This window comes from Pseudoliparis swirei, chromosome 23 (genome assembly GCF_029220125.1).
Source record: "Pseudoliparis swirei isolate HS2019 ecotype Mariana Trench chromosome 23, NWPU_hadal_v1, whole genome shotgun sequence".
Taxonomy (NCBI): Eukaryota; Metazoa; Chordata; class Actinopteri; order Perciformes; family Liparidae; genus Pseudoliparis; species Pseudoliparis swirei.
Window position 1 is genome coordinate 9,321,907 of NC_079410.1, and position 26,512 is coordinate 9,348,418.

Consider the following 26,512-nt stretch of genomic DNA (forward strand, 5'->3'; position numbering starts at 1 on the left):
CAGCGCTAATGTTGTGGTTGATTTATCACAAAACAACGTCAGGGGACAAACACCATCATGACCTGTTTGTCTGATGCTGCGGGTCAGAGGAGAAGGAGGTGCACCCGTTTGGTGGCGCGAGGAGCACTACGCGGAGGAGGAAGTGGAGGAGGAAGTGGAGGAGCGCAGCGGGGAGCGGGATAGGAGAGGGGGGGGGGGGCTCGTGAGCGCCGCGGAGCAGGTCGGGGAGAAATTCTCACATTAACTCAAATAAATGCCCCGTCGGATATTAAAACACATTTGGGGGGACTTGATGACAGAAAGAGTAACTTTTATTCTTAAATACTGATGAATGAAAAAAATGTGTCTCGAGCAAAAAGGGCACTTTACTCATCCAGGGCAAAGGGGCTGGTGCTTGAGCACCACTAGGGCTCTATCTGTGCACGTGCCTGTTAGTTAGTATCATATTCTTGAATACAGAAGGTCCAAATACGAAACAGCTGGAATATGCAACTTCCTGTCACCACAAGCAACATGTGATTTCTCAAGTGTCATTTCCAGAGAAACCATAAACTAAAAGCAGTTAAAGAGGCACAGACACAGGAATCAGAAAACAAACAGCGGCAGACCAACGCAGGTGAGCCCTCTTTGCCTCAATTCTTCTTTGTGAGTGTTCTTGAAAGGAGATTTTGTAAATACACAGTAACTTAGGAACATACTTGATTTGATTCACTCAAACTGCTGAAGTCTCAAATTAATTTCATTTAAACTTACAAACATATTTTGCACAGAATGAGAAATGTGTCCTCTTTCCTCACACTGGTCAGTATGAGCACGAGTAATGATAAACAAACCAAACCTCTTTCTATGTTAATAAGGCGATCGTTCTTTGTTTTGAGACACAAGCAACAAATACATTGAGAATGGTAAGGTACTGTACGGCTGAATAATAAGGAAAACAACTTTTTAAATATCTCTACAGGATGATGGGGATGCCAGGAATATTCACAATGTGCTGCGGAGCTCTGTTCCTGGCCCTCACCTCAGTGTCGGCTGTACAAAAGCTTCATTCAATTAATTCTTTGAAGAAAATCAACTACAGTAAATCTGTGCCCAAACACAGTCTCTTGCTACTCTACTGGTTTGCAAACGTGGTGGAGATCGACGAGAACAACGTCATATGGATGACCTTTGATCCCAATACACATGATTATGGCTCACATTATTATCACAACTCTGAGGGGGTGTTGGAAGAACGAGATAGGAATAATGCATTCGGTACTACACTATTGGCAATCTCAATCAACCAACTTCCATGCCACTTCCTCCTTATGTTGTTCGTCCCCGAACTGAGTATGTGGGACGCAACAGGGACAGGATCATAGTTCGTATCAGGGAGCAGAATACACAACGGACAGATTTGCAGAGGATAGAGCACGTTTATATAACACAGCATTATGATATTTCTGAAAATCGGGGGACAGGATATGATCCAGCTCATACCTACATGATCTATCTTTCCTCATCAGACATATCAGAGAGTTTTCTGTGGGACAAAACCAACAGCAACTGTTGCAACTCAGAAACCGCTTTGGAGGCAACGCAGATGAGTCCCAGTTAAGGGACATCATAAACACATGGGGTCCTGACCTTGCTGGTCTTGGACTGCTGTTGTGTATTGTGATCCAAGCAAAGGACTCCCCTAACCAACGCAACAGACAAGAAGAAAGACCGAAACATTTGGATGATGATTCCAAGAGGAAGAGCAATGTCCACAGAGATGTTCGCAACCAAGATTATGTTCTGGTAAGAAATGCCGACGAGGACCTCGAAGCCAACAACAGGATGACTAACAGACAAGAAAAAAGACCGAAACATTTGGATGATGATTCTAAGAGGAAGAGCAACGTCCACAGAGATGTTCGCATCCAAGATAATGTTCCAATAAGAAATGCCGACGTGGACCTCGAAGCCAACAACTGGATGACTAACAGACAATCAGGCGTCACCTCTGCACCCGGAACTGTAAAATTTGCTGTGGTATTGCCATATTTTGTAGCATCATAGTCGTAGTGATTGTAATTGTTTGCTGGTTAAAATTCAGATAAATTGTTATTCAAGTACCCATACCTATAGTTTTTGATTTGAGATGAAAATCTAAGTGTTGGTCTGATTTGTCTATATTTGTTTATTTTATTAAACTGCATTCTTTTAACATAGTCCCTTTTATTAAGTCCGAACTAAAGAGCTTCTTTGCAAACTTCAAAACATGAGATTTCAATGCAACTTCCTTTTCCTGTTGCCCAACCTTCAGCAGTTTTAAAAAGCACATGAAGGGATGGCTGTTGTCCACCCAAACCTGTGCACACAGATAGTAGTACTGTCATGGATATGTGATGTATGAATGTTATATGAATTAATGAAACCTTAAAATGTGCTCATTAATGCCCCTATGTGTAATATATTTGTGTGCAATATGATGCATGTGAAATGTCTTCTTACACTGTGATATTTTCTCTCGTTTCTTTTTCTATTCGCGATTATTTTTTTATCCATTGTTAACTTTTTTAAATACCGAACTGCTATGCATTATCAGCTATACACTATGATTGATTGTAGTATATTACGACTGCACTTTGACCTTTTCCTATAGGACGCTCAGCCTGTACATTCTGGCAGGAGGACAGACAATGGGAATCAGCCTTGTGGCTGTAATGGGTGCATTTACATTTTAATTTAAAGTGTTCATCAATGTACATTGGCCCTCACCCTCACCATGCAGCCTATAGAAAACAGAATTCCTTTTATCTATGGTTTTGTGTTTAATAAACTGTAATTACCTATCCTATTACACTGATGCAAGTGTATTTATTGTACGTAACAAAATGGAGGAAGTAATCCAACTATTGTTAGATATTGCATCAGCAATGCTTGATTAGCCAGTTTCATTTCCAGCGAAGTCGTAACCTAGAATATTTCACACCTACTCTCAAACACAGATCAGATACCTGAAGGCAGCAGACGAACGCAGGTGAGCTCTCTCATGTTCTGATTGCTAGTTTTGTTTAATTAGCATTATATTCTTGAATTCAGAAGATCCAAAACTGTATTGTACAACTTCCTGTCATCACAAGCAACAGCGTGGCAGTGTGACTGGTCAAGTCTTTTTTGTGAGTGCTTTCTCCTCTTTGTGTTACTATTGATTGCTCCACCACGACTCGACACAAAAATGTTTTCTTTTGAAACATTAAAAGGGAATGGGAAACTAGAGGGACTAACTTTAGAGGATACACGATTTAAAGGGAGCTGAAGCCTCGGTAACATCAGGTAAACTTGCACAGAACTAGGGATTATCTTGTAAAACCGTCTTGATTCTTGCTCGTCGGTATGAGCGGAGGGAACGATTAACAAAACCTGTTTCAATGTTCATATGACCACCTGACTGATCAAACCATGACAATAATAATGATGGAGCACTAGTGAAAAACATTTCGTACAGATTGAGAAATCACAGTATGGATGATTCATTAGGGGTCGGCTGTAGCTCATGGGGGAGTGGTCGTCCCGTAACCACAAGGTAGCCGGTTCAATCCCCACTCTCCCCATAGTTGCATGTATGTGCATGAACGGTTTTTAATACTTACTGAATTTCTTCATTTTAATGTGCTCTACTGTATTATCCTATACTGTTTGTTAATGTTTTATGTTTGTAAGGTCTGTCAAGGGACTACAGACGCAAATTAGCTGAAGCTACACTCTGTTAAAGTGCATCAAATGGTGACATGATCTTTTAACTGTACATGGTCCCCTTTAAATAAAGATAATAATAATAATGTTGAAGTGTCCTTGAGCAAGAGACTGAAGCCCCAGTTGCTCCCCGGGCGCTTCAATGCAGCCGAGTGCTCCTTAGTAACTAAGGATGGGTCAAATGCAGAGAAGAATTTCCCCATCGGGATAAATAAAAGTGTACATTTCTTTCTTTAACAACAACAATAACTTTTTCAAAATCTATACAGGATGATGAAGACAGGAAGAGTCGTGAGCTGCTGTGTAGCTCTGCTCCTTGCCCTGACCTCAGTGTCGGCGGTAAAGAGAAAGCTCGATTCAATCAACGACTTGAAGGCCATCAACTTTGGTCAATCTGTGCCCAAACACAGTCTTTTGCTGCTCTACTGGTTTGCCAACGCAGTGGACATCGAAGAGAACGACATCATGAGGCTGACCTTTGATCCAGAGAGTAGAGCTTATGGCTCACATCATTCTGGCAACTTTGAGGGACTGTTGGACAACTTGCCTTGGGGGAATAGATACCAGTACTACACACTTGGCAGTCTCAATCAAGAAAGTTCCATGCAACTTCCTCATTATGTTGTCCGTCCCCCAGCATCAGGGTATGAGGGCAATAACAGGGACAGGATCATAGTTCGTATCAGGCAGAAGACAACAGGACAGCAAGTTTCCCAGATGATAGACCAAGTTTATATCACACAGCATCTTAACAACCAGGGGGAATATAATCCAGATCATACCTACAGGATCACGACTAACCTCTTGAGACAGATCAGAGAGTTTTCTGGTGGACAAAACCATCAGCAACTGGTGCAACTCAGCAACCGCTTTGGAAGCAACGCTGATGTTTCTGACATCAGAAACACATGGGTTGGACTTGCTGGCCTTGGACTGCTGTTGTTTATTGTGATCCAGGAAAGGCACTCCTTTTACCAACAAAACAGCAGACTACAAAGCCACGACACAACACAATACAACTACACACCACAACACCACTACACACCACAACACACCACAACGGACATACAAATAATGGGGTGTCTGATGAGATGATGATGTGTCTCATTTTTGGATTTGTTTTAATATGCGTGTTCATTTTTCTTACATTTTTGGGGACTTGGTTTCCTAACCAAAAGGTGCGATGGTAACACTTTTTAAGAGCGACTAGGACCACAAAGCCTACAAGATTAAAATCGATTTTCTGTGTGACAAAACCAACAGCAACTGTTGCAACTCAGAAACCGCTTTGGAGGCAATGCAGATGAGTCCCAGTTAAGGGACATCATAAACACATGGGGTCCTGACCTTGCTGGTCTTGGACTGCTGTTGTGTATTGTGATCCAAGCAAAGGACTCCCCTAACCAACGCAACAGACAAGAAGAAAGACCGAAACATTTGGATGATGACTCCAAGAGGAAGAGCAATGTCCACAGATATGTTCGCATCCAAGATTATGTTCTGATAAGAAATGCCCACGTGGACCTCGAAGCCAACAACAGGATGACTAACAGACAATCAGGTGTCACCTCTGCACCCCAGAATTGTAAAATGTGCTGTGGTATTGCCATATTTTGTAGCATCACAATCGTAGTGATTGTAATTGCTTGCTTGTTCAAATTCAGATAAATTGCGTATGTGAGCTCTCCCAGTTGATTGGTGCAGGAGAACAAATTCTGGACCAAGACTTCCTGCAAGGCGGAGCTGTTGTTATTCAAGTACCTATAATTTTTGATTTGAGAAGAAAATCTAAATGTTGGTCTGATTTGTCTATATTTGTTTATTTTATTAAACTGCATTCTTTTAACATAGTCCCTTTTATTAAGTCCGATCTAAAGAGCTTCTTTGCAAACTTCAAAACATGAGGTTTCAATGCAACTTCCTTTTCCTTATGCCCAACCTTCAGCAGTTTTAAAAAGCACATGAAGGGATGGCTGTTGTCCACCCAAACCTGTGCACACAGATCGTAGTACTGTCATGGATATGTGATGTATGAATGTTATATGAATTAATGAAACCTTAAAATGTACTCATTAATGCCCCCATGTGTAATATATCTGTGTGTAATATGATGCATGTGAAATGTCTTCTTACACTGTGATATTTTCTCTCGTTTCTTTTTCTATACGCGATTCTTTTTTTATCCATTAACTTTTTTTATTACCGAACTGCTATGTATTATCAGCTATACACTTTGATTGTTGTTTATTACGACTGCACTTTGACCTTTTCCTATAGGACGCTCAGCCTGTACATTCTGGCAGGAGGACAGACAATGGGAATCAGCCTTGTGGCTGTAATGGGAGCATTTACATTTTAATTTAAAGTGTTCATCAATGTACATTGGCCCTCACCCTCACCATGCAGCCTATAGGACACACTTGATGTCAAGTCTGGACCGGCACAGGATACTTTCCATTATTAACATGCTAATAAATATCCAGGATGACTTTATAGAATCATTCCTCTAAAAACTGTGGATACAAAAAATTAGCAGATGTGTAAATCCAAATAAAACACAGAACATGTGACTACTACTAATCTATTTTTCAAAAAGGTAAAGCAGTTTCACCCAAACAGCTGTGTTAATGAGATGTCCTTCAACCAATAGAAACTCTAAAAAAGAAAAACAGAATTCCTTTGAGCTATGATTTTGTGTTTAATAAACTGTAATTACCTATCCTATTACACTGATGCGAGTGTATTTATTGTACGTAACAAAATGGAGGGAGTAATCCAACTATTGTTAGATATTGCATCAGCAATGCTTGATTAGCCAGTTTCATTTCCAGGGTAGTCGTAACCTAGAAGATTTCACGCCTACTCTCAAACACAGATCAGATACCTGAAGGCAGCAGACGAACGCAGGTGAGCTCTTATGTTCTGATTGCTAGTTTTGTTTAATTAGCATTATATTGTTGAATTCAAAAGATCCAAAACTTTATTGTACAACTTCCTGTCGTCACAAGCAACAGCGTGGCAGTGTGACTGGTCAAGTCTTTTTTGTGAGTGCTTTCTCCTCTTTGTGTTACCATTGATTGCTCCACCACGACTCAACACAAAAATGTTTTCTTTTGAAACATTAAAAGGGAATGGGAAACTAGAGGGACTAACTTTAGAGGATACACGATTTAAAGGGAGCTAAAGCCTCGGTAACATCAGGTAAACTTGCACAGAACTAGGGATTCTCTAGTAAAACTGGCTTGATTCTTGCTCGTCGGTATGAGCGGAGGGAACGATTAACAAAACCCGTTTCAATGTTCATATGACCACCTGACTGATCAAACCATGACAATAATAATGATGGAGCACTAGTGAAAAACATTTAGTACAGATTGAGAATTAACAGTATGGATGATTAAATAGGGGTCGGCTGTGGCTCATGGGGGAGTGGTCGTCCCCACCACAAAAGTTCAGCGGTTCCAATCCCCGCTCACCCCATAGTTGCATGTATGTGCATGAACGGTTTTTAATACTTACTCTTAATAGTATGTATTTCTTCATTTTAATGTGCTCTACTGTAAATTTCCATTGTGTGTATTTATCCTGTACCGTTTGTTAATGTTTTATGTTTGTAAGGTCTGTCAAGGGACTACAGACGCAAATTAGCTGAAGCTACACTCTGTTAAAGTGCATCAAATGGTGACATTGATCTTTTAACTGTACATGGTCCCCTTTAAATAAAGATAATAATAATAATGTTGAAGTGTCCTTGAGCAAGAGACTGAGGCCCCAGTTGCTCCCCGGGCGCTTCACTGCAGCCGACTGCTCCTTAGTAACTAAGGATGGGTCAAATGCAGAGAAGAATTTCCCCATGGGGATAAATAAAAGTGTACATTTCTTTCTTTAACAACATCAATAACTTTTTCAATATCTATACAGGATGATGATGAAGACAGGAAGAGTCGTGAGCTGCTGTGTAGCTCTGCTCCTTGCCCTGACCTCAGTGTCGGCGGTAGAGAGAAAGCTCGATTCAATCAACGATTTGAAGAGAATCAACTTTGGTCAATCTGTGCCCAAACACAGTCTTTTGCTGCTCTACTGGTTTGCCAACGCAGTGGACATCGAAGAGAACGACATCATGAGGCTGACCTTTGATCCAGATAGTAGAGCTTATGGCTCACATCATTATGGCAACTCTGAAGGACTGTTGGACGACCTGCCTTGGGGGAATAGATACCAGTACTACACACTTGGCAGTCTCAATCAAGAAAGTTCCATGCAACAACTTCCTCATTATGTTGTCCGTCCCCCAGCATCAGGGTATGAGGGCAATAACAGGGACAGGATCATAGTTCGGATCAGGGAGAAGAAAACAGGACAGCAAGTTCCCCAGATGATAGAACAAGTTTATATCACACAGCATCTTAACAACCAGCGGGAATATGATCCAGATCATACCTACAGGATCACGACTAACCTCTTGAGAGAGATCAGAGAGTTTTCTGGTGGACAAAACCATCAGCAACTGGTGCAACTCAGCAACCGCTTTGGAAGCAACGCTGATGTTTCTACCATCGGAAACACATGGGTTGGACTTGCTGGCCTTGGACTGCTGTTGTTTATTGTGATCCAGGAAAGGCACTTCTTTGTCCAACAAAACATCAGACTACAAAACCACGACACAACACAATACAACTACACACCACAACACCACTACACACCACAACACCACTACGGACATACAAATAATGAGTTATCTGATGGGATGATGATGTGTCTCTTTTTTGGATTGGTTGTAATGTGTTTGATCATATTTCTTGCATTTTTGGGGATGAACATGAAATGAGGGAGAACGATAGATGTTGTCCTAACCAAAAGGTGCGATGGTAAAAGCTTTTAAGAGCGACTAGGACCACAAAGCCTACAAGATTAAAATCGGTTTGGTAAAGAAAAAAGAATCGGGCAGTACTTGTGAACAATGGGCAGGGGTATTTCTTTTTGTGTTTGACGTTTGATTTTATTGTATGCTTTATTACCCTTCTTTTTTTAGCACATTCAGTAAAGTGATAAAATGCCAAATTCCTCCTTTCATCTATGGGTTTGTGTTTATTAAACTATAATTAACAATTACACTGATGTGAGTGTTTTTATTTTAAAACAGTAAAGGAAGTAATCAAACTATTAGACTTCTTGTTGCCATCAGTAATGTTCGTTAAGCCAGTTTCATTTCCAGCGAAGCGGTGACCTACAAGGTTTTACGCCTACTCTCACAAACACAGAACAAATACCTGAAGGCAGCAAACGAATGCAGGTGAGGTAATCATGTCCGGATTCGTTTTTTTGATTATATTCTTGAATACAGAAGGTCAAAATACAAAACAGCTCTGTTATGTAACTTATTGTCAGCACAAGAAACACTTGATTTTCTATTTTTATTACCAGGGAAACGGTAACCTAAAAGGTTGTTGAACAGGAACTCCCACAGAAGCCCAAGCTCAATCTCTAAACGTTGACTCAGTCTGTGAGGGCTGTCCCACTGTCAACTCATCGAGCCAAGTGTTCTAAAACCACCACAGCATTGGTTCAAACCCAGCTGGGATTATTGTTGCAGGTCATCCTCCTCTTTACCCCACACTTCCTGGCAAACTCTACTGTGTAATGTCTAATGAAAGCAAAGAGACAAATTCACATCAACTCATAGTGATGAAGAGTTGTGACACAGATACAGGGGGGTAGGACCTTCTGCTAGTTAAGAAGACAGACATGAGAAATACAAGATTACAAATAGAATACATATTTAATAGTAAACTCTAATGTGAATTACAACTTTTCTATGAAGAAATAAAAAAGTGAAACACTTACGAATGTACTGCGATTTGAAATTCATCTACAATGAGTAAATACTGCAAATAATAAGCCAGTAAATACTACAAATCTCCTAGTTTGTCTCATTGTCATGCACAGACTGATTCCTCCTCCCCTTCCTCCTTCCTCTTTCCCCCTCTTCCCCCCCCCCTCCCCCTCCCCCAAAAAAACTATCTTTGATGACAGACAGACTTTAGAGACTAAATCCTCTAAAGTTTTCGACAGACTGGTGAGTGCCAACTCACTTTAAAAAGAGCACTAGTCTTTTTTGGAATATGTAGCGCCCTGAAATGTTATTTCATATCTCTTACTGATGTAATTCAACGGCGTCCATTTTTTTTATAATTTGTGTTTAAGGTAATTCATGTGTTGTGCACATACTAACTTAAGGTAGGAAAGTGCTCGTTGTTCCGTTGGAAGAGAGCGCTGTGTGTTTCAGAGAGAGCTTTGTGTTTCAGAGAGAGTCGTGTGTAAAGCTGGCCGGCTGAAGTAAACAGAGTACGTTTGCTTTAACCGGGAAAAAAGAAGAACGAAGTTTTTTTTTGTTCATGTCAAAGGAGCAACAAATACAGAATTAAGTTTCCTTCAACAAGTTATTTAATGAGACTTCCTTTGCCACGCTTGTTCTGTAAGTTTCATTTACAAGGAAACCGAAACTTAAGGAGCTGCACAGGCGCTCACAAACACAGATCAGAAATCGCGCGGCAGCGGACTGAGAACTCCCTTTTGGCACTCTCCCACATTATTGGTAAGGAATTAACCTCTGTATTATTTCTGTTCTAGTATAGATTGATGATTAACAGTATGAATGGTTAACAACATAAATAACTTTTAAAATATCTATACAGGATGATGATGAAGACAGGAAGAGTCGTGAGCTGCTGTGTAGCTCTGTTCCTTGCCCTGACCTCAGTGTCGGCTGTCGAGAGAAAGCTCGATTCAATCAAGGACTTGAAGGAAATCAACTTTGGTCAATCTGTGCCCAAACACAGTCTTTTGCTGCTCTACTGGTTTGCCAACGCAGTGGACATCGACTGGACCAACACTATGAGGCTGACCTTCGATCCAGAGAGTAGAGCTTATGGCTCACATTATTATGGCAACTTTGAGAGAGTGTTGGACGACCTGCCTTGGGGAAATAGATACCAGTACTACACACTTGGCAGTCTCAATCAAGAAAGTTCCATGCAACTTCCTCCTTATGTTGTCCGTCCCCCAGCATCAGGGTATGAGGGCAATAACAGGGACAGGATCATAGTTCGTATAAGGAGGCCAAACACAGGACAGCAAGTTCCCCAGACGATAGACCAAGTTTATATCACACAGCATCTTAACAACCAGCGGGAATATGATCCAGATCATACCTACAGGATCACGACTAACCTCTTGAGAGAGATCAGAGAGTTTTCTGGTGGACAAAACCATCAGCAACTGGTGCAACTCAGCAACCGCTTTGGAAGCAACGCTGATGATTCCTGGTCGAGGCACATGATAAACACGTGGGCTCCTAACCTCTCTGGCCTTGGACTGCTGTTGTATATTCTGACGGAGGAAAGGTCCTCCTCTCACCAACGCAACAACAGGCAAAATAATTGGGCTTTGATTCTTTTTTTCATCTTTATTGTTGCATGCTTCATTATATTTGGGAACTTAAATCAAAAGTAACGGGGAGTAATGTAATGAGAGTGCTTCTCAAGAGATGAGGATAACAACGCTCAGGCAGGTACGACGGGGTTGTTGTTCTCGAGTGTTGTACACTTTGTTTGACGTTCATATTTCTTCTATTATTGTGTATACTATTTTAGCTTATTGTTTTTTTACAATGCACTGCTCTGGCAAGTTTAAAGTCATCGTTATTGTACATTTTTCAATGTTGAACATACAGAAAATCGAAAGTACGTTTGTCTCTTTTTGTTCGACAAAGTGAATAATAGTCATAATAGTAATAAGGTAGTTCATAAAGCTTGAGGCTTCTTTCATGCTACAATGTCCCGCTGTGATATGTACATGTGTGTGTTCTTATAGTGACGCCCTGTTGATTCATCCTGTCTGATGGAGATTAAGAGAATGTAAATTGCTCTGACTGAAAAATGAAACGAGTGAAAGGTTCTCCATCTCTGCTTTGACAATTCATTACCTTTACACACAAGAAACAGGAGTGCATTTCATGAATGGTTTTCTGTTCTTTTTATCGTGTTGGATATTGTTCATTAAACTCGTTAACAGCCGGACTGATGTGAGTGGTTTTATTTTAAGTTCAAGGAAACTGTTACGCAAAATCATGAAGTCAGGACTGTGTGTGTGTGTGTGTATGTTTTATGCAAAACGCAAAGATTAACAAATTATCCACAAGCCATTTCCATCCCTTGTGACATGCACAAGCCCTTGTTTCTATCAAAGGGCCTCTCTGTTTGTGTGAAAGAGATGAATACGGTTTCAATGTGGTGAAACCACAATAGCGTTCAGCAGGCCAGAACAAGACCCAGCGGATCATAAGATAATGAGTCATCATTAAAAACCGTTGCTGACTCAGCTTTAAGAAAATAATATATTTTTAAAAGGTTCCTGTGTGTGTACACGGGATCAAATCCTGTTGAAGCACAACAAGACTTCACACAGGTGCTCATGATTAGCCAACTAATCTAACCAAAAACAGCATGTCATACAGCACCATGCACTTTACAACAGCAGCCACAGCCTTCATCCTGTGTGTGAGGATGAATCAGTGAAGACTGCACACAGGCAACACACACTCTGAGCCCAGAGGCAGGTAGATCTGAAACGTCACATGAGCCCTCTGGCAAAAAAAGTCTAATTGGACAAATGGGACGCATTAAAAAACACACCGCCATCGCTCCACCGGATACTGCGCTGATACAAGAAGTGAACAGAGACAAAGACTGAAAGCATCCTCACTTTTCTCCTTTAAAAAAATGACAAATATTAATGACAAAAAAAGGAATGTGCCTGAATCCGTACTGTGTGTAGATGTTGAGGAAATGGAGAGTAAATTGTAGTCATCAGTCATCAAAGCGGCATGGTCTGCCAGCTTAGTTGTTACTCCCAAATGAGGAGGTTAAAGTGGGCTTCTCTCATTTTGCTTTCTCCCAGCAGACGGACTTTACAGGAACGCACTCTTTCTTGCATATTTTAAGTCTGTCTCCATTTTTTTTTCTTCTTCCCTTCTGCCCACTGAACCTCCTCTTTTTTTCGCTCTCTCCAGCTCCTATCTGCTCATTGTTTCTTCTCGAGCAACGCCTCCCTCTTTCCACATGCATGGCTGAGCAGAAAGGTGGTAATCCGAGCCAAATGTGGCTGACGTTGAGACTTAATCCTCTCACTTTTCCTCGCTTATTTTCCCTTCTACTAACACAAAGCCACATTTCAGATATTTAGCGCGCATATTTGCTGACTGATTCACCAATACCTAAGAAACTACAGGAAAGAATTAGCCTCAGCCAAAAGGCAGGTATAAATTAAATCCGTTGCTGTCTGCAAAGGAAGTGCAGTGGATGGAGGGAGGAAGAGAGAGAGACACACACAGCATAAAAGTGGAAATTGGAGGCTTTCTATTTTTATGTTGAATGTTTTATGACCTCCACATTTGGAATGTATCACCTCCCAGCCGCCTACGCCTGGATACTACTCCACCAGTGAGAGCAACCCATGAGCACAGCTGTCTCCAGCGCACACGCAGTTCTACTAACCAATGATTAAAACTAGACTTAGAGGCTTAGCGGCCTGCTAATGGTCCCTAGAGGCTGCAATTTTTTACACTGATTAAATAAACGTACTGACAATTTAGGTATTCATAGAAATATGCCAGTAATTCAGCTGGAAAAATACAGAGTTTGTCCTGCGGGTGGCACTAAAAGAAAGGTCATGGGGTGAACTAAAATATTAGAGTTCATCAATAGTGCCACCTCTGCACTGCTTGTAGTTTGGATCAATTTAGTGTTTATTTACATCATATAAAAAATAGAAATAAGTCTAGTAGTGAGGAGTAAGTTATTATGCTGCAAAATTGTGATCAGACAAAATAAAAGAAACACACAAAAGCCAAAAAGATCGGGAGCAAACAAACTTGCTGTGTAGCTAGCATCTTAATATTAACTGATTAATGCACCAACTGCATATTCCACACTGAAAAACTGTAAACTACAAGTGTCTATCTCTGGTAATCTGAATTCGTAGTGAATTTAACCAGTGGCTGATTCACGTTCAAGTGAGCCGGCGATTCAGTTGCTGCCCTGGGATTCTCATCACCAGCCTGCATGACCTACATTCACTTGGTCTAGACTGGTCTTCCATAGCCACATCACCGCAGCGCTGTGTCAGCACTATGCAAAAGGCCTGGCTACACATTATCATTCTGATATGGGGTGGAATGCTTGTATTTCTATTCTTTAAACCAATCACAACCTGAGCACAGGATGGATTTATGAAGCTGCTGCAAAATAGATAGCGGAGATAACAGAAAGGGAAGAGAATGCCGGATGAACTAGATATATATAATTTAGTCTTTTAAAAAGTGTGTTACAGTGATCCCACAGTAATCCTCTGTACGTTCACATCCGGAAGCGGTTTAAGGTTTTTTTGTACAGTCTTGTCTCGTCTTGACCCCTTCGTCATCATAACATGTCAGGAATTAGTCTAAAAATACAAATAATGCTTAAATTCAGTCATTTATTTGTGACCTTTCTGACACTGATTTTAATGGAACTGGACTTCCCCACATGAGTCCAGATGATGTATTATTGATTCAGGATGACAGACTGATTCAGGATGACAGACTGTCCCATGAGTTATAAAGACCCGTCAGTCTTTATAACTTCATGTTAACTTCCCTCCATTTATTACCAGACCAGAACTCATATGCAAAGGTGTGTAATGATGTGAAATGAACTGAAGTACAGGTGTGACTTTCTCATGATGAACAGGCTAAACGTATCCTTGAGCAGATCACTTCCACAGAAAACTTACCCTGAGCAGCTATTTCACACACACGAGTTAGTTTAGAAAACGTGCCGAATGAGCAGGTACTCACTCTCTGTTGGTCGGGCTGTGGGTGGCTCTGTGACCGGTGACTGCATCCTCTCCACCCTTGGCTCACTCAGGGAAGGCAGGGGAGCACTGGGCGCAGGAGGCGGGTGGTTGTTGGTGTTGTTGTTGTTCTCCACTGCACTGCTTGGCAGCACACCGTCCGGCTGCCTGAAGACAGGCATCTCTGGCCTCATTGAGGTCCCCTCAACCGGGCCGGTGATCTGGGACGGGGGCTCTGCTCTTCTCTGAGGGGGCTCAGGGATCCTTGAGATTGGGGGTGAGGACAGCTGGGCGTCCATCCTCTTGGGAGGGGCAGGGGGCTCATGGGGCCGTGTCACGCTGAGCTCTGCCCGCCTGTTTGTGGAGCTAGAGGTGGAGGTGGAGGTGGAGGAGCTGTCCAGTGGAGTACTCCGACTGCTCAAACTGACCTCGGGGCGCTTAAGACCAAAGCGGGCAATGCCAGCACTGGTTGAGTTGTCAATCTGCTTAGAGGAAACCTCGATGGACATTTCCGTGCGGCGGGATGAGGCGGCCTCAGGGTTACGACCCCCTGATAACTCAATGCGCCTCATGCCGGTCTTTGGGGAGCGTGGATTGGAGGACTCGGAGGGGGAGGATCTGGAAGAGGAGTAGTCGGAGTTGCGGGAGCTCATGTCGTAGCTCCGCTGGCTGGATGTGGAGGAGGTCGATGAGCGGAGGGGGTTGGTGTTCCGACGAGTCAGGGGGGAAGAGTGTGTGGATGGATCCGTCTCCTCCACCTCAAATGACCGCTTCAGCGCTGGAAAACACAGAACAATCGAGGTGAGACGAGAAACAGAAGGACCTCTTAGTCCATACGGATGCTGGTGCTGGCTTGGTGCAGGACCAGAATCCATATGATATTTAGCTGTCGTCATTATTCATGCATTTTACAATTATTGTGCAAAATAACAACATGATCAGGAGGGCCTAAGGTAGTGAAGGAATACAAATTAAAAAACAGGTGCAGCCTGCACCAGATGTGCGTTTAATTGATCGGAGGAAGGGAATATTAACATCTGCTGGGTTTAACAAAAGCCCAAAACAATATTTTTGACTCATTTGTTGTGTGGGAGCAAACAACGAATGAAACTGAAGATGACAAGCAGTGTGTGCGCCACAAAAGGAAGCAACAACATAATGAACACGTGACATTCACATAAACAAAGTAATGGATGCTCCGTGTCAGCGGACAGGATGGCCTCACGCGCCACGACAACGCGCACGCTGCAAATGGTGGCAAGTCGGAGGAAAACGTCGTTGCAGCCAATAAATGAGCCAAAAAATAAACTCGATTCAACATTGGTAATCTTACCGAATTTGACACGTTTCACGTAGCCCGTTAGCATGGCGCGTGTGATGTCTAATTCACTCGGGAGAAGAATATTCCTTTAATTTAATAACAATAATGTCAGGTAGAAACACAGGACGAAAAGAAGGTGTTATTAACCCTCTGACGAACGTTTATGTCATTACACGGACACCTTTTCTCGATGTGTGACGTGTTCGGACAACGTGCAGACCTGGTGATGTCACGGCTGTCAAGCTGACCACGCCTCCTCGCGAGCGCTCTCGTGTATTGATCCACATAACTGAATTTCATTTACGAGGGAACCAAGCAAACGTCATTTATGACTGAATAAGACACTATGCGGAGCTTTTGTTGTGGTGTTTTTGAGACAGCGTATTTGTTTGGTTTAACTACTGTAAAACAAATACATATACATATATGACGAGGCCCAACACGTGCTGGTTTGAAAGGGGACTTCTGTTTTTGATGCAAATGTTTAGCACAAAATAAAAATACAACCTACAACAACTGAATATGTTTTTTATTCAGTTTTTGTAGGTTGTATTTTCATTTTCTGTACTATTTGGCTTTGTGTGTGATTAGTTCACAGTAACATTAAATTGGTCCTGCTTTGAGGACTACTCAAATGAAAAGAATTACATTTAAAACAATTTTTTTTAAATAAGGATATCACTTTTAAGTGATAGCACCAACACATTTCTTTCATAGTAGTGTCTGTAACATCCCACCACACATTTTGTCAAAACAATACACTCCATATCAGATGTGAGGTTGACACCAGGGTCACCTCGGCTCCGCCCGGAGGACTGAGCAGCTACAAACCCTGGAGCAACGCAGCCTCGGTCCCAGATAAACATCGGAGCCTGCGCAGGCGTCTGGCCTGCTTCAAGGCTGACGGGCATCAGCATGGGACAAGACCTTCCTCTTGGAACTTACTGTTTCACATCCTGAGCATGTTTTAGCAGGATTATACGTCTTGGGCTACTGAGAGACAGGCATCTGATGGCTAGAAGCATACTGTGTAATCAATAACATGTGTTGCACATTGTCTTTTTGTATCGGCCCTGGTGTAATGTGTCCTCAAATGCCTTTTGTTGATTTGCCTCAGTAAGTCTTATTGAGTACAGAATACTGTAACAAATACATTCCTGTGTGTTAACAGTATGTGGCAGTTTTGGCACTTCTTTATCACACCAGAGGGACCGGGGGGGGGGGAAATAGAAAGAACATTTTATTAAATTCAAACTTTCATCGGATAATTTGCTTCTCCACCATCACAGATGTACCCGTCTGTGAAACTAAGCTCTTTGCTCTGATGAAGTAATCTAATTTATGTAACACTGGCCTTGACACTTTCCTGCAAGACAGGGTTGTCCTTGTCTTTGTGCTCTGTTCTTCTTTAAGTAGAAGGGAAAAAAAGACAGTTACAATGAAATGATATGCACAGGTCACTGGATGCAGTGGTAATGGCCCACTACATGGATGTCTTTTCAATAAGAAAAGGAAATTAACCACAAATGGTGCATCTAATTTACTGGAGCCATTAATGAACATTACATGCACATGATGTGTGATGTTCAGCTTTTAAGGGCAAAAGCTTGAACAGTGAAAGACCATCAAATATGCAAAAGCATATTCAGTGCCACAGACCACTTCAATTTGTGTTTGACTGTGATTTTGATATAATGACCTCTTTGCCTGGAAGTGTGCTAACTGTGTGGTGTGTGAGCCTCGTCTGTGGTGACGAAGAGCCGGCACAGTGAAGCCCTCACAGACACAGTGGAGACACAGGCCCTGCCAGTTATGTTTCCATCGCTCTCTCTCTCTCTCTCTCTGTATGTGTGTGTGTGTGTTTGAACACAGCTGTAGCGTAAAGCAAACACAGCCCGGTCGGCCATGGTTGAAGTCAAACTCTCTGCCTCTGTTGACGTCATAGGGATCCATCGCCATCCTGGGATCTGTGTTTGTGTATGAATGAAAGTAGATGGGAAGGTCACGCATTAATCTCTCTCTCTCTTCGTTACTTGCCTTTAAAAAAATCAAATAAATCTGTACAAATGTGTGTTTGTTATCAAGGTTAAAACCATTTGATGTCTCCCAGCTGCTGTACGCTGCCATTCCAACCAAGATGAGATAATACTAATGAGCACCAATGTGAACAAAATGTCAACATTAGCCCTCTCTCTCTCTCTCTTTGGCTCTGTCTGCTAGCTCTCCCTACCTCTCTTTACCTCTCCTACAACCTGGAATTGAAACCTCGTTAATCTTGGACTGCATTCTCAGCGATAGACCGTAAACCTGCTTGCGGACTGAACGGCCAAATAGGGAACACATTGCAACCAAGCATAATGTCGTTCAACTAACGCGCAATGAAACATGATGAAACTGCCAAAAACACCGTGATGGATCTGCAGTGGAGCATGCACTGGAAGAGCTTCACATGCACATTCTCTCTGCCCCTCTGAGCATGACCGATGAGCTGGACAGGTCAACGAGATGTACTGTCTTTGGTCTTCAAGTGTGTGTGTGGGGGGGGGGGATTATTGTTACAGTATGAGGAAGGAATGATGTCAAACTGCAAATTAAACGTACTGTACGATCACAAGCAGCCATCATACAACACACTGGTATCCTTGGCTAAATCAGACCCCATTGTGATACTATTTATTGATCAATTTTCAGAAATAGCCTCATTGTCACAACGTGTCACTAGAGATTTCATTGTTCAACATTAAAGCTAGCTTTAAATTGCATTAACACGCACGAGGGAGTCCCAGGAAATGAGGCATGCATGAATACAGAGTTACTGTTAGTAGTAATGTTGATTCGTTCCAAGCCTCACAGTTTATTCCCTCGCCCGCCACGATCAGAGATCTATTAAGTTACTGATAATGCAAATGCAACATTTCCTACTGCTGCTGCTTCACATTAAAAACATTTAACTGGCAAAAAAACCAGGATGACTTTAAATTGTGACGTGGTCACGAGGAAGCGTAATTCGTTTGTCACAGAGGGTTCTGCTGACTGCGACCATTTCCGGGGACAATATTTGTGAGTAATGGAAAAAGAAGCAACGCTCGAGGGCAATACGCTGTGAGATGAAAAGCTGCAGATGTCGGGCTGCACACCTCCATCACAAGCTCACCTTCTGCTACAATAGCTGCTCAATGGGTGATGTGCTAAGAAGAAGATTTAAGTCAACGTGTTGCAATGTAGCCAGATTGACATGTTGAGCACTCTCTGTAAAGATGGTCTGTAGTTTACCACAGTAGCCTAAAAAGGCTCTTCATGTCAAATAGTGCTGTGGAGCACTGGAATAACAGCATATGGCCCCTAAATATAGTTTTAAAGCCCAACTTTCATTCCTGGAAGTGTCTGCCACAGTTGTCAAATACTTTTATTTAACTTTGCTTTCCATTCCCAACAACAACAAAAAACCCCTGTTCTACTCAATGTACAAAAGAAAACCTTTCAACGCGGGCTATTTGTTTTTAGCCGTAGCATGGAGCCTGTTGTTAACTCTGGGGTCTTGCCTGGGGTTGGCATCAGTGCAGCTCTCACTCTGCATGTCCAACAGTGAGAAAAACGGCAAGCAGTAGCTTGAAATCCCAACAAAGACCTTCAGTGTTCACTTTACCTCAGAGTGACCCTCGGTTCTTCCCAGCAGCTCTGATGCTGTTGGCGTCACGAGCAGGAAACCTGTCCGAGCCGGTGAGTATAGAGCGTCTTGACAACGCTGATAAGGATGGAGATAGATATATACTTTATTAATCCCAAAAGAAATTTGTCGAGTCAGTAGCAGCACACACAAGAATAAAAACAAACAACAAAATATAAGAAGGGTTAGGGGGATCTGGCAAGAGTGAACTGTTGCTCAGCCTCACAGCGAATGTTCTCCTGTGTCTCTGTCCTGTATCTCGGGAGGAGCGCGAGGAGAGAGTGCCTCTGTGTCCTGTAGGTCTGTCCCGAGAGTGGGTGGTGTTGTCCAGGGTTGTCACCATCCACTATCTTCAAACCTCTCCTCCACCCTTTCCAGGTCTGTTCCAGGTGCTGTGAGCCAGCGGCAGAGCCAGAACAGCCAAGACTGCTGTTGTTTCGGCCCGGTTGCTCCCCACGCAGACAATGCTGCTCCCCCAGCAGACAATGGCAAAGTGCAGCACACTAACTCCAGCATCTTGCTGCACAATAATCACATCTGCTGCACACGAAAAAGGACACAAGCCCTCTCTTAAACACAGCGTCAATGTTGGCTTTTCCTCAGCAATCTGTTGATGCTCCGGTTCAGTAGCAGTACTCCTCCCACATGTGTTATCCTCCACCCCACACACGTCCCAGTAGCAGGTCCCAGGACACTCAGACAGTCCACCACCTCCTGAAGTCCACCACCACACCACTCAGGTGGCGGTGGTTGGCGCCCCCTCTAGCAACCACACCATCGCCCCCCTCCTCCTCTCGCTCCATCCCACTCTAACACCCTGCCCTGCTCAATAGAGTACACCCTGCAGAATACACACTCCAGACGCATGCAGAAGCCACTGCAGACTGTACAATGGAGGTCACAGTTTAACCTGGAGAACAGAACAACAGACTGAAGGAGCAGACAGCAGACGCACCATTCCGCCAAACTGACATCACACTGTGAGGTACCAGACAGCGCCCATTCTCCTGTGCTGTAGTCGAGATCCAGACTGGCACGCAGGCCAGCTCAGCTTCTCGGATGGCGCTAAATACACTGGACTGGCACTGTCAAAAGTGACTCTCACAGGAGTGACGTCACACATCCACCGGTTCCTGAACAGGTGCGACTGAGCGGACAGCACCAGGTGCATTGCAGAGGTGACTGTGATGGCGCAGGGGTCCGACGATCAACAGACCCTGCGGCAGGAGGTGGGCCAAGACCAGCCTCTCCAGCACGATCATCACATGCCAGGTGAGGGCTCAGTGGTGGAGAGCAGAGCAGTCTGGGCACCTTGGAGGCATCGGTGGCTGGCGCGCCTTCCAGCAGGAGGTGACTTTGGCGCTGGGATAGGGGGACAGGGACCAGGCGAGGACACCCACAGCACCGACTTCCCAGGTCCCAGGACCCTGGGTGAGAGCTGCCTGTAGGGTCCCCAGCTGGCTGGGGCCCATGGTAGGGGGACCCCGGGCTCTGGCTGGTGAGGAGTCTTCTCTTGGCTGAGCCCAGGTCCCCAGCTGTCTTCTCACCTGCAGGGCGACACAGAGAGGGGGGAGGGTGGAGGTGTGCAGGGTGGAGGAGGAGAGAGGGAGGTGTGTGTTGTGAGGTGGAAAGGAGGAGGGGTGCTGGCCCTGGCTGTGAGCCTCCCCTTGCTGGTTCCTCCCTCCCAGCCAGTTAAAAAGCTCTGCCACTCGTTCCCTCCTACAGGAGCCCCTGGCTGTCTCCAAGCACCTTGCCTCCTTTAGCTGCCTTCTCCCTCCAGCTTCCTCCTGTAGTTGTCTGGCAGCCCTCAGCTCTCCTTTCTTTCAGGTTCGAAAGCTGCTCACCTGAGTTCCCTGCCTCCAGCCCTGTGTTTTTCTTCATGTTTCAATCCCAGCGTGAGGGGTGATCAGGTTGGTGTTGAAGGGGAAGCAGCGCGTGTCCGTGATGGGATGGTGGTGTGGGACGCAGTATTGATGTCCGTGCATGGATGTCTGTCCACACCACATGATGTCCTCGTTCGTAGTAGTCATCAAGACCCGTTCTCTTAGCGACCTGGTCACAGTCCTGGTCCACATGGACAGCCTCTCCTCCAGCCCAGGCCTCCATACCTCCGTTCACCAGAGGAAAGTCACAGAGTGGAGTCACCGGGTCAAAGTCAGCCGGGCGATGCGTCCTTAGTATTAGCATACAGCAGGTCCAGAGTTTATGATTCTAGTTTGGGCAGGGTTGTGCATTGATGGAAGGTCAGTTATTTTTCCCAGTGTGGCAGGTTTAAGTCACCAGGCATGGCAGAAATGCTCCCAGATGATGGTGTACAGAGCAGTGTTGTGGTGTGTGGATCCAGTCACAGCCAGTGATGAGAGGCGGCACGGCAATCAGTGTACAGCGACCAAGACTGCAGCAGTGAAAAAGTAATGGCGGGGCGCCCTCGCATACCAGTTCAATGCTGGGAATAGGTGCGCTCTCCACAGCACATGGTCCGGGCTGGGCCCACGGGCCAACACATAACAGCGATCCCACACAGAACTTATCTCGCCCCACCACCGCCCTGTCACATCACCACCCTGCAAAGCTCTGCAAAGCCGCCCACAGAGGATAGTCCGCCGCCAGCCACTGTTCTGTGTGAAGCCCAGGAGAGCCCTTTGAGTGGATCACGGCAGTCATCTCCAGCGGATAAGCACAGCGCGAGCTCTCGCCTCGCTCTCTCGGACGACTCTCACCCGATCGACTCTCGGTTTAGTTTGTATCGTACTTCCGCAAAGAGCCCTCCCAAAGACCTCACTCTCCCATGTTCACCTTCTCTTTAGCTGTGGCGATCACCCCCTCTTCTGCCTCTCCGCTTGACACCGGCCTGCAGTCTGAGAGCTCGCCAAGCGCTTGTTATGTTAGGAGGTATTGATAGCTTGCGTGTACACTCAAAATACAGATGTAGAAGAGTCGAAACCGAGTTAAGAGGTCCAGAAGAAAAATTCAGAAGACAAACGTGAAAAGAAAGAAAAAAGAAAAAGAGAAAGAAAAAAAGAAAATGGTCCAAAAAGAAAAAAAAAGAGCAAAAAAAGAAAACAAAGAAAGCTCCCGAGGACGGCTTTCATCGGCCTCTGTCAGGAGACACTTCCTCCCTCTAACATACAGGCTATGTCTCTGAGGTTTTGACACAAGACTGAACTCAAACTTTCACAGTTAATGCTCTGTTCTTTGTCAAAAATAAATATTTACACCAAAGCTTCTGAAAGTCCCAGAAAAAATCCCAAGCCGCAACTAAGTGGCGGTTCTCATTTCGAAAGGCTTTTGAAAAATCCCACTATGATCCTCTGTCAAATCTGTCTCCGTCACCATGAAAAGATTATTGTCCAAAAACAGAGTGGGTCCTCTAATTTAGAGGAGATTGTTAAAATGGTCCTGTAGATGACTCAAGAGCAATTAGTGAAAGCAGCAACCTGGAATGACAAGTTTTTTCAGGGTTAAATGTTTCATGTGGCCTCTTTATAAATGATAAAAGCCCTGCGCTCAGATCCACGCCTCCTCTGCCTACCCCGACATTTTCCCCAACCACAGAAATCAACTCCTGTGGAATTTCCTTTCACTGGACCAGTGAATGCCCTTAACATGCAGCGAAGAGACACAGAGGAAGACAGGAAAATACATTAAAGAAAAGAGCCTGGCAGCAGTGGTGGCAGAGTTTGGGTTCCATTGCTAGAAAAGCCAAATATCTGGTTAATATCTGTGTGATGGGGTATTTAATCTAGCAGTATATCTGATGAACTTGAGCGGGGAAACCCAATTTGAAAGACAACAGGCCTCTTTCAAGGAGCTGTAAAAATGACACTGTATGAATGTGTGTGTGTTCATTCTGCTGAGCGGAAGACCCCGTGGCCCGGTCAATGGTCTGAGTCAGTCTGTGAGCTTGAAGTCACAGCCGAGGTCATCAGCCTCATGAGCAACAAAATCCTGTCCTCTGTCTCCTTTAGCCTCTCACTGGCGTCATCGGCCAAGGGCATGGCAGCCTGAATCTCTTACGGTTAATAGACACACTGTTAAATGACAGAAATTCCTACTTTCATTCACAAATCCACTGAAAAGCTTACAGTAGCCTTGGCGTGCACGCGTGTCACATTTCAAGTGTAGCAGAAGTACGAGTGGAGAGCGCTCATAAAGTCAGTGAGCTGACTATTTTATCCACGACACAACAGTGTCCATCAAAGCTTTGTTAACAGTAGCCTCCAAAAGCTGCTTGTCATACCAGACCAAGTAAGGCAGTAGCAGCAACGCCCCTGAGCGTGCAGCATTAAGAAAGGGTGTGTTTTATTTAAAGTTGTGTTGTTTCTCCTTTCATAAAGCTGCATAGCCTCGCCTTAGAATCAGCTTTCATAGCTGACTAAAAGTACAACCAAAGTCTTTTTGGAGGATGATTCTGAGTGACAGCTCCTCGATTGTGACATGGACTCCCTGAAAAAAAGCCATTGCGGCATCATAATAACCATATGAGTGGATATATTCACAACAATGCTTTTTGCAGGTTGCCTCAAAAGGAGCAACGTTGTTCAACTTAATTACCTATGTCTAATCTCACGAAAGCAGATGTTAGAATGTGTGAAGAGAAAGAAAAGAGAAAGCCCATGACGAAGATAATCCTTTACTGTAAGGCGAGACCTCTCCTTTCTGACCCGGATTCTTATCAGCTTCCTGAGGACTCGCGCTCTGCTGCGTGTGTGCCACACAGAGCCATACATCACGGTGCATCGTGGTGACTCAAAGGTATTACCACCCACTCAGTCCCGCCAAGGGCAACACACACCATTGACAATCACAACAGTGACCCAGTGTGTTGGTGTTACACATGAGCGCGGGCTGTCTGAAAGCATGACTTGCAGCCACATGGTTAAAGCCCACTTTCTCGCCCCTGATGCCTCTCTTTTCTGAACGCCACTTATCTTTCCGTTCGGTTGCCCTGTGTAAGCCGGCAGTTTAAAGACCTGAAGGGAAGGAGAGAGAATCACAATACATACCACAAGCAACCTGGTGTTGACAGAGGAGCAGCTCCGGACAAGTGCGGATGCGTTCCTAATGGCTATGTGTTTGTGAGAGTCAGGAGACAGACAGTCAGATAGACAGACAGGTTGTGTGGGGGGTGGGTTTGTGGGGGGGGGGTGTTGGCCTGTCAAACCAACCCCCATCCACCCTCCTCGCATCCAACAGCAGCCAGGCCAAAGGGAGAGGGGCTGAGGATGGACGAGCTGCTGAGAGAGGAAAGAGGAAGCACAGCCGTTGGACGACGAGGTGGAGGAGAAGGACGAGTGGGAGGAGAGGGATGACAGGGGGAATCTGTGGGCCAGGGGGCAGAGAGATGAAAAGGACGAGCGGGAGAAGAGGGAAGAGAAGGGGGGGGGGGAGGTGTGCCAGGTGTTCCCCTCACAGCCGTATGGCCAGTCGCTGTCTCCTGGGAGCTCGACGTATGGCCTCCCTGTCATGCAGCTTGCTCTTTCAGAGAGGCTCAATCGGAATGCACCGTTTCTCTCCTTGACACAACTCAAGGTACACACACGACACCCACAACAAACACGCACACACGCATCACAACAAGAGAGAAAGAGACGTCAGAAGCAACACTTTTAGCATGATTTCATGATCTCCCTTTCAACAACACCACGGCTCACCGCTAGACGTCAAGGAGACCTTCGCACTCTCTGTTTTTCCTTCCAGATCCGCTCTGTGCCAATCAAACATGTGGAAGCCATCGACAGTGTCCTCATGGCAGCGTTAAAGAGCGACAAGAAGAAGAAAGGTGGCGGACCAGCAGAGCTCAAGACAGACAGAAACTAACCTTCAAAGTCTGATAGGATCCCTTCCAAGTGAGCGTTGACAGTGGAGTCAGACATGTTGGGGAGCAAGTGAGTATGTGCGGGTGTGTATAATGCGAGAGCGAGGGAGCAGGGTTCCCTTTCCCCAGCCAGGAAAAGTCTTCTTGAGGCGCAGTCCCGCTTTTAAACAAATCCCAAATTAGGAGCCCATGCAAGAGAGAGAGAGAGAGAGAGGAGGGGAGGGGGGGGGAAACAAAGTTGCGCAGCTCGCTGATCCTAACCCTCTCTCTATCTCTCCTCTCTTTCTTAAAGCAGCAACTTATTTTTCTCTTCTCCTCCTTCTCAACTTCCAGAGCTTGGAATGAGCGAGCGATGACAACCCCCCACCCTCCCTCTCTCTCTCTCTCTCTCTCTCCCCAGCTCTATGTCTTCCCTCCCCCCTTTTCTGCTTCCCTCCATACCTCCCTCCCCTTCTGCAGCCGTCCTCTCAGACTGGTTGCTTTCTGTGAAAGCTCTGATTTTTGACTGGGCTAGTCAAAGTATAAACATGCAACATTCAATCGCACTTCCTGTGGCCTGGACCTCGTGACGAACACGCCCTGGGCCACTGATGAAACACGAAAAGTCCTACTTTGTAAATTCAGGCCAACGTTGACCTGCAATAAGCACATCAATCAGAACACTAAGTCACACCGAACAAAGTCTCCATCCAAACATTTCTTTATGTGGATGGAGTGAAAAGTCCCAGTCGGTAGATAAATAAATCCAGAGTGGAGACAGCATCATACTATGGACTAATATGGTCAGGACAGGCTCACGCAGGCGGGGAGAAGATCGTCTGACACGCTCAGTCGCTCTGGAGGCAGACATCAATAAATAAGTAGCCAAATGACTTAATGACCATGTGAATGAGGCTGTGTGTGTGTGTGTGTGTGTGTGTGTGTGTGTGCGCGTGTGTGTTGGGGTCGGGGGGAATGCCATTTTTTGTTTGTGTGTTTTTCTGCATCTGGATGTGTGCATGTATAGTAGTTGTCCAATGAATGCATGTCAAGATAAACTTGTCTTGGTAAAGATGATGATTTTGATGATGATGATGCACAAGCAAATCCA

General features: G+C 44.5%; 1 protein-coding gene and 1 long non-coding RNA gene across 5 annotated transcripts in view; one reads left to right on the plus strand and one right to left on the minus strand.

Moving 5' to 3' along the window:
- Positions 1–26,512, minus strand: part of LOC130188077 (septin-9-like) — an 84,155-nt gene that overhangs the window by 38,563 nt on the left and 19,080 nt on the right. For 3 of the 4 annotated variants that reach the window (XM_056406145.1, XM_056406147.1, XM_056406148.1), the window contains one exon: positions 14,621–15,394. In XM_056406145.1, the coding sequence (XP_056262120.1) occupies positions 14,621–15,394 (774 nt within the window). Of the gene's footprint in view, positions 1–14,620; positions 15,395–25,425; positions 25,760–26,512 lie in introns of those variants that run through there. The other variant, XM_056406146.1, reaches the window with a different exon arrangement.
- On the plus strand, positions 9,843–11,801 carry LOC130188080 (uncharacterized). The gene is made up of 2 exons (XR_008830559.1): positions 9,843–10,321; positions 10,422–11,801. It is a non-coding gene; the product is annotated as an uncharacterized LOC130188080 (long non-coding RNA).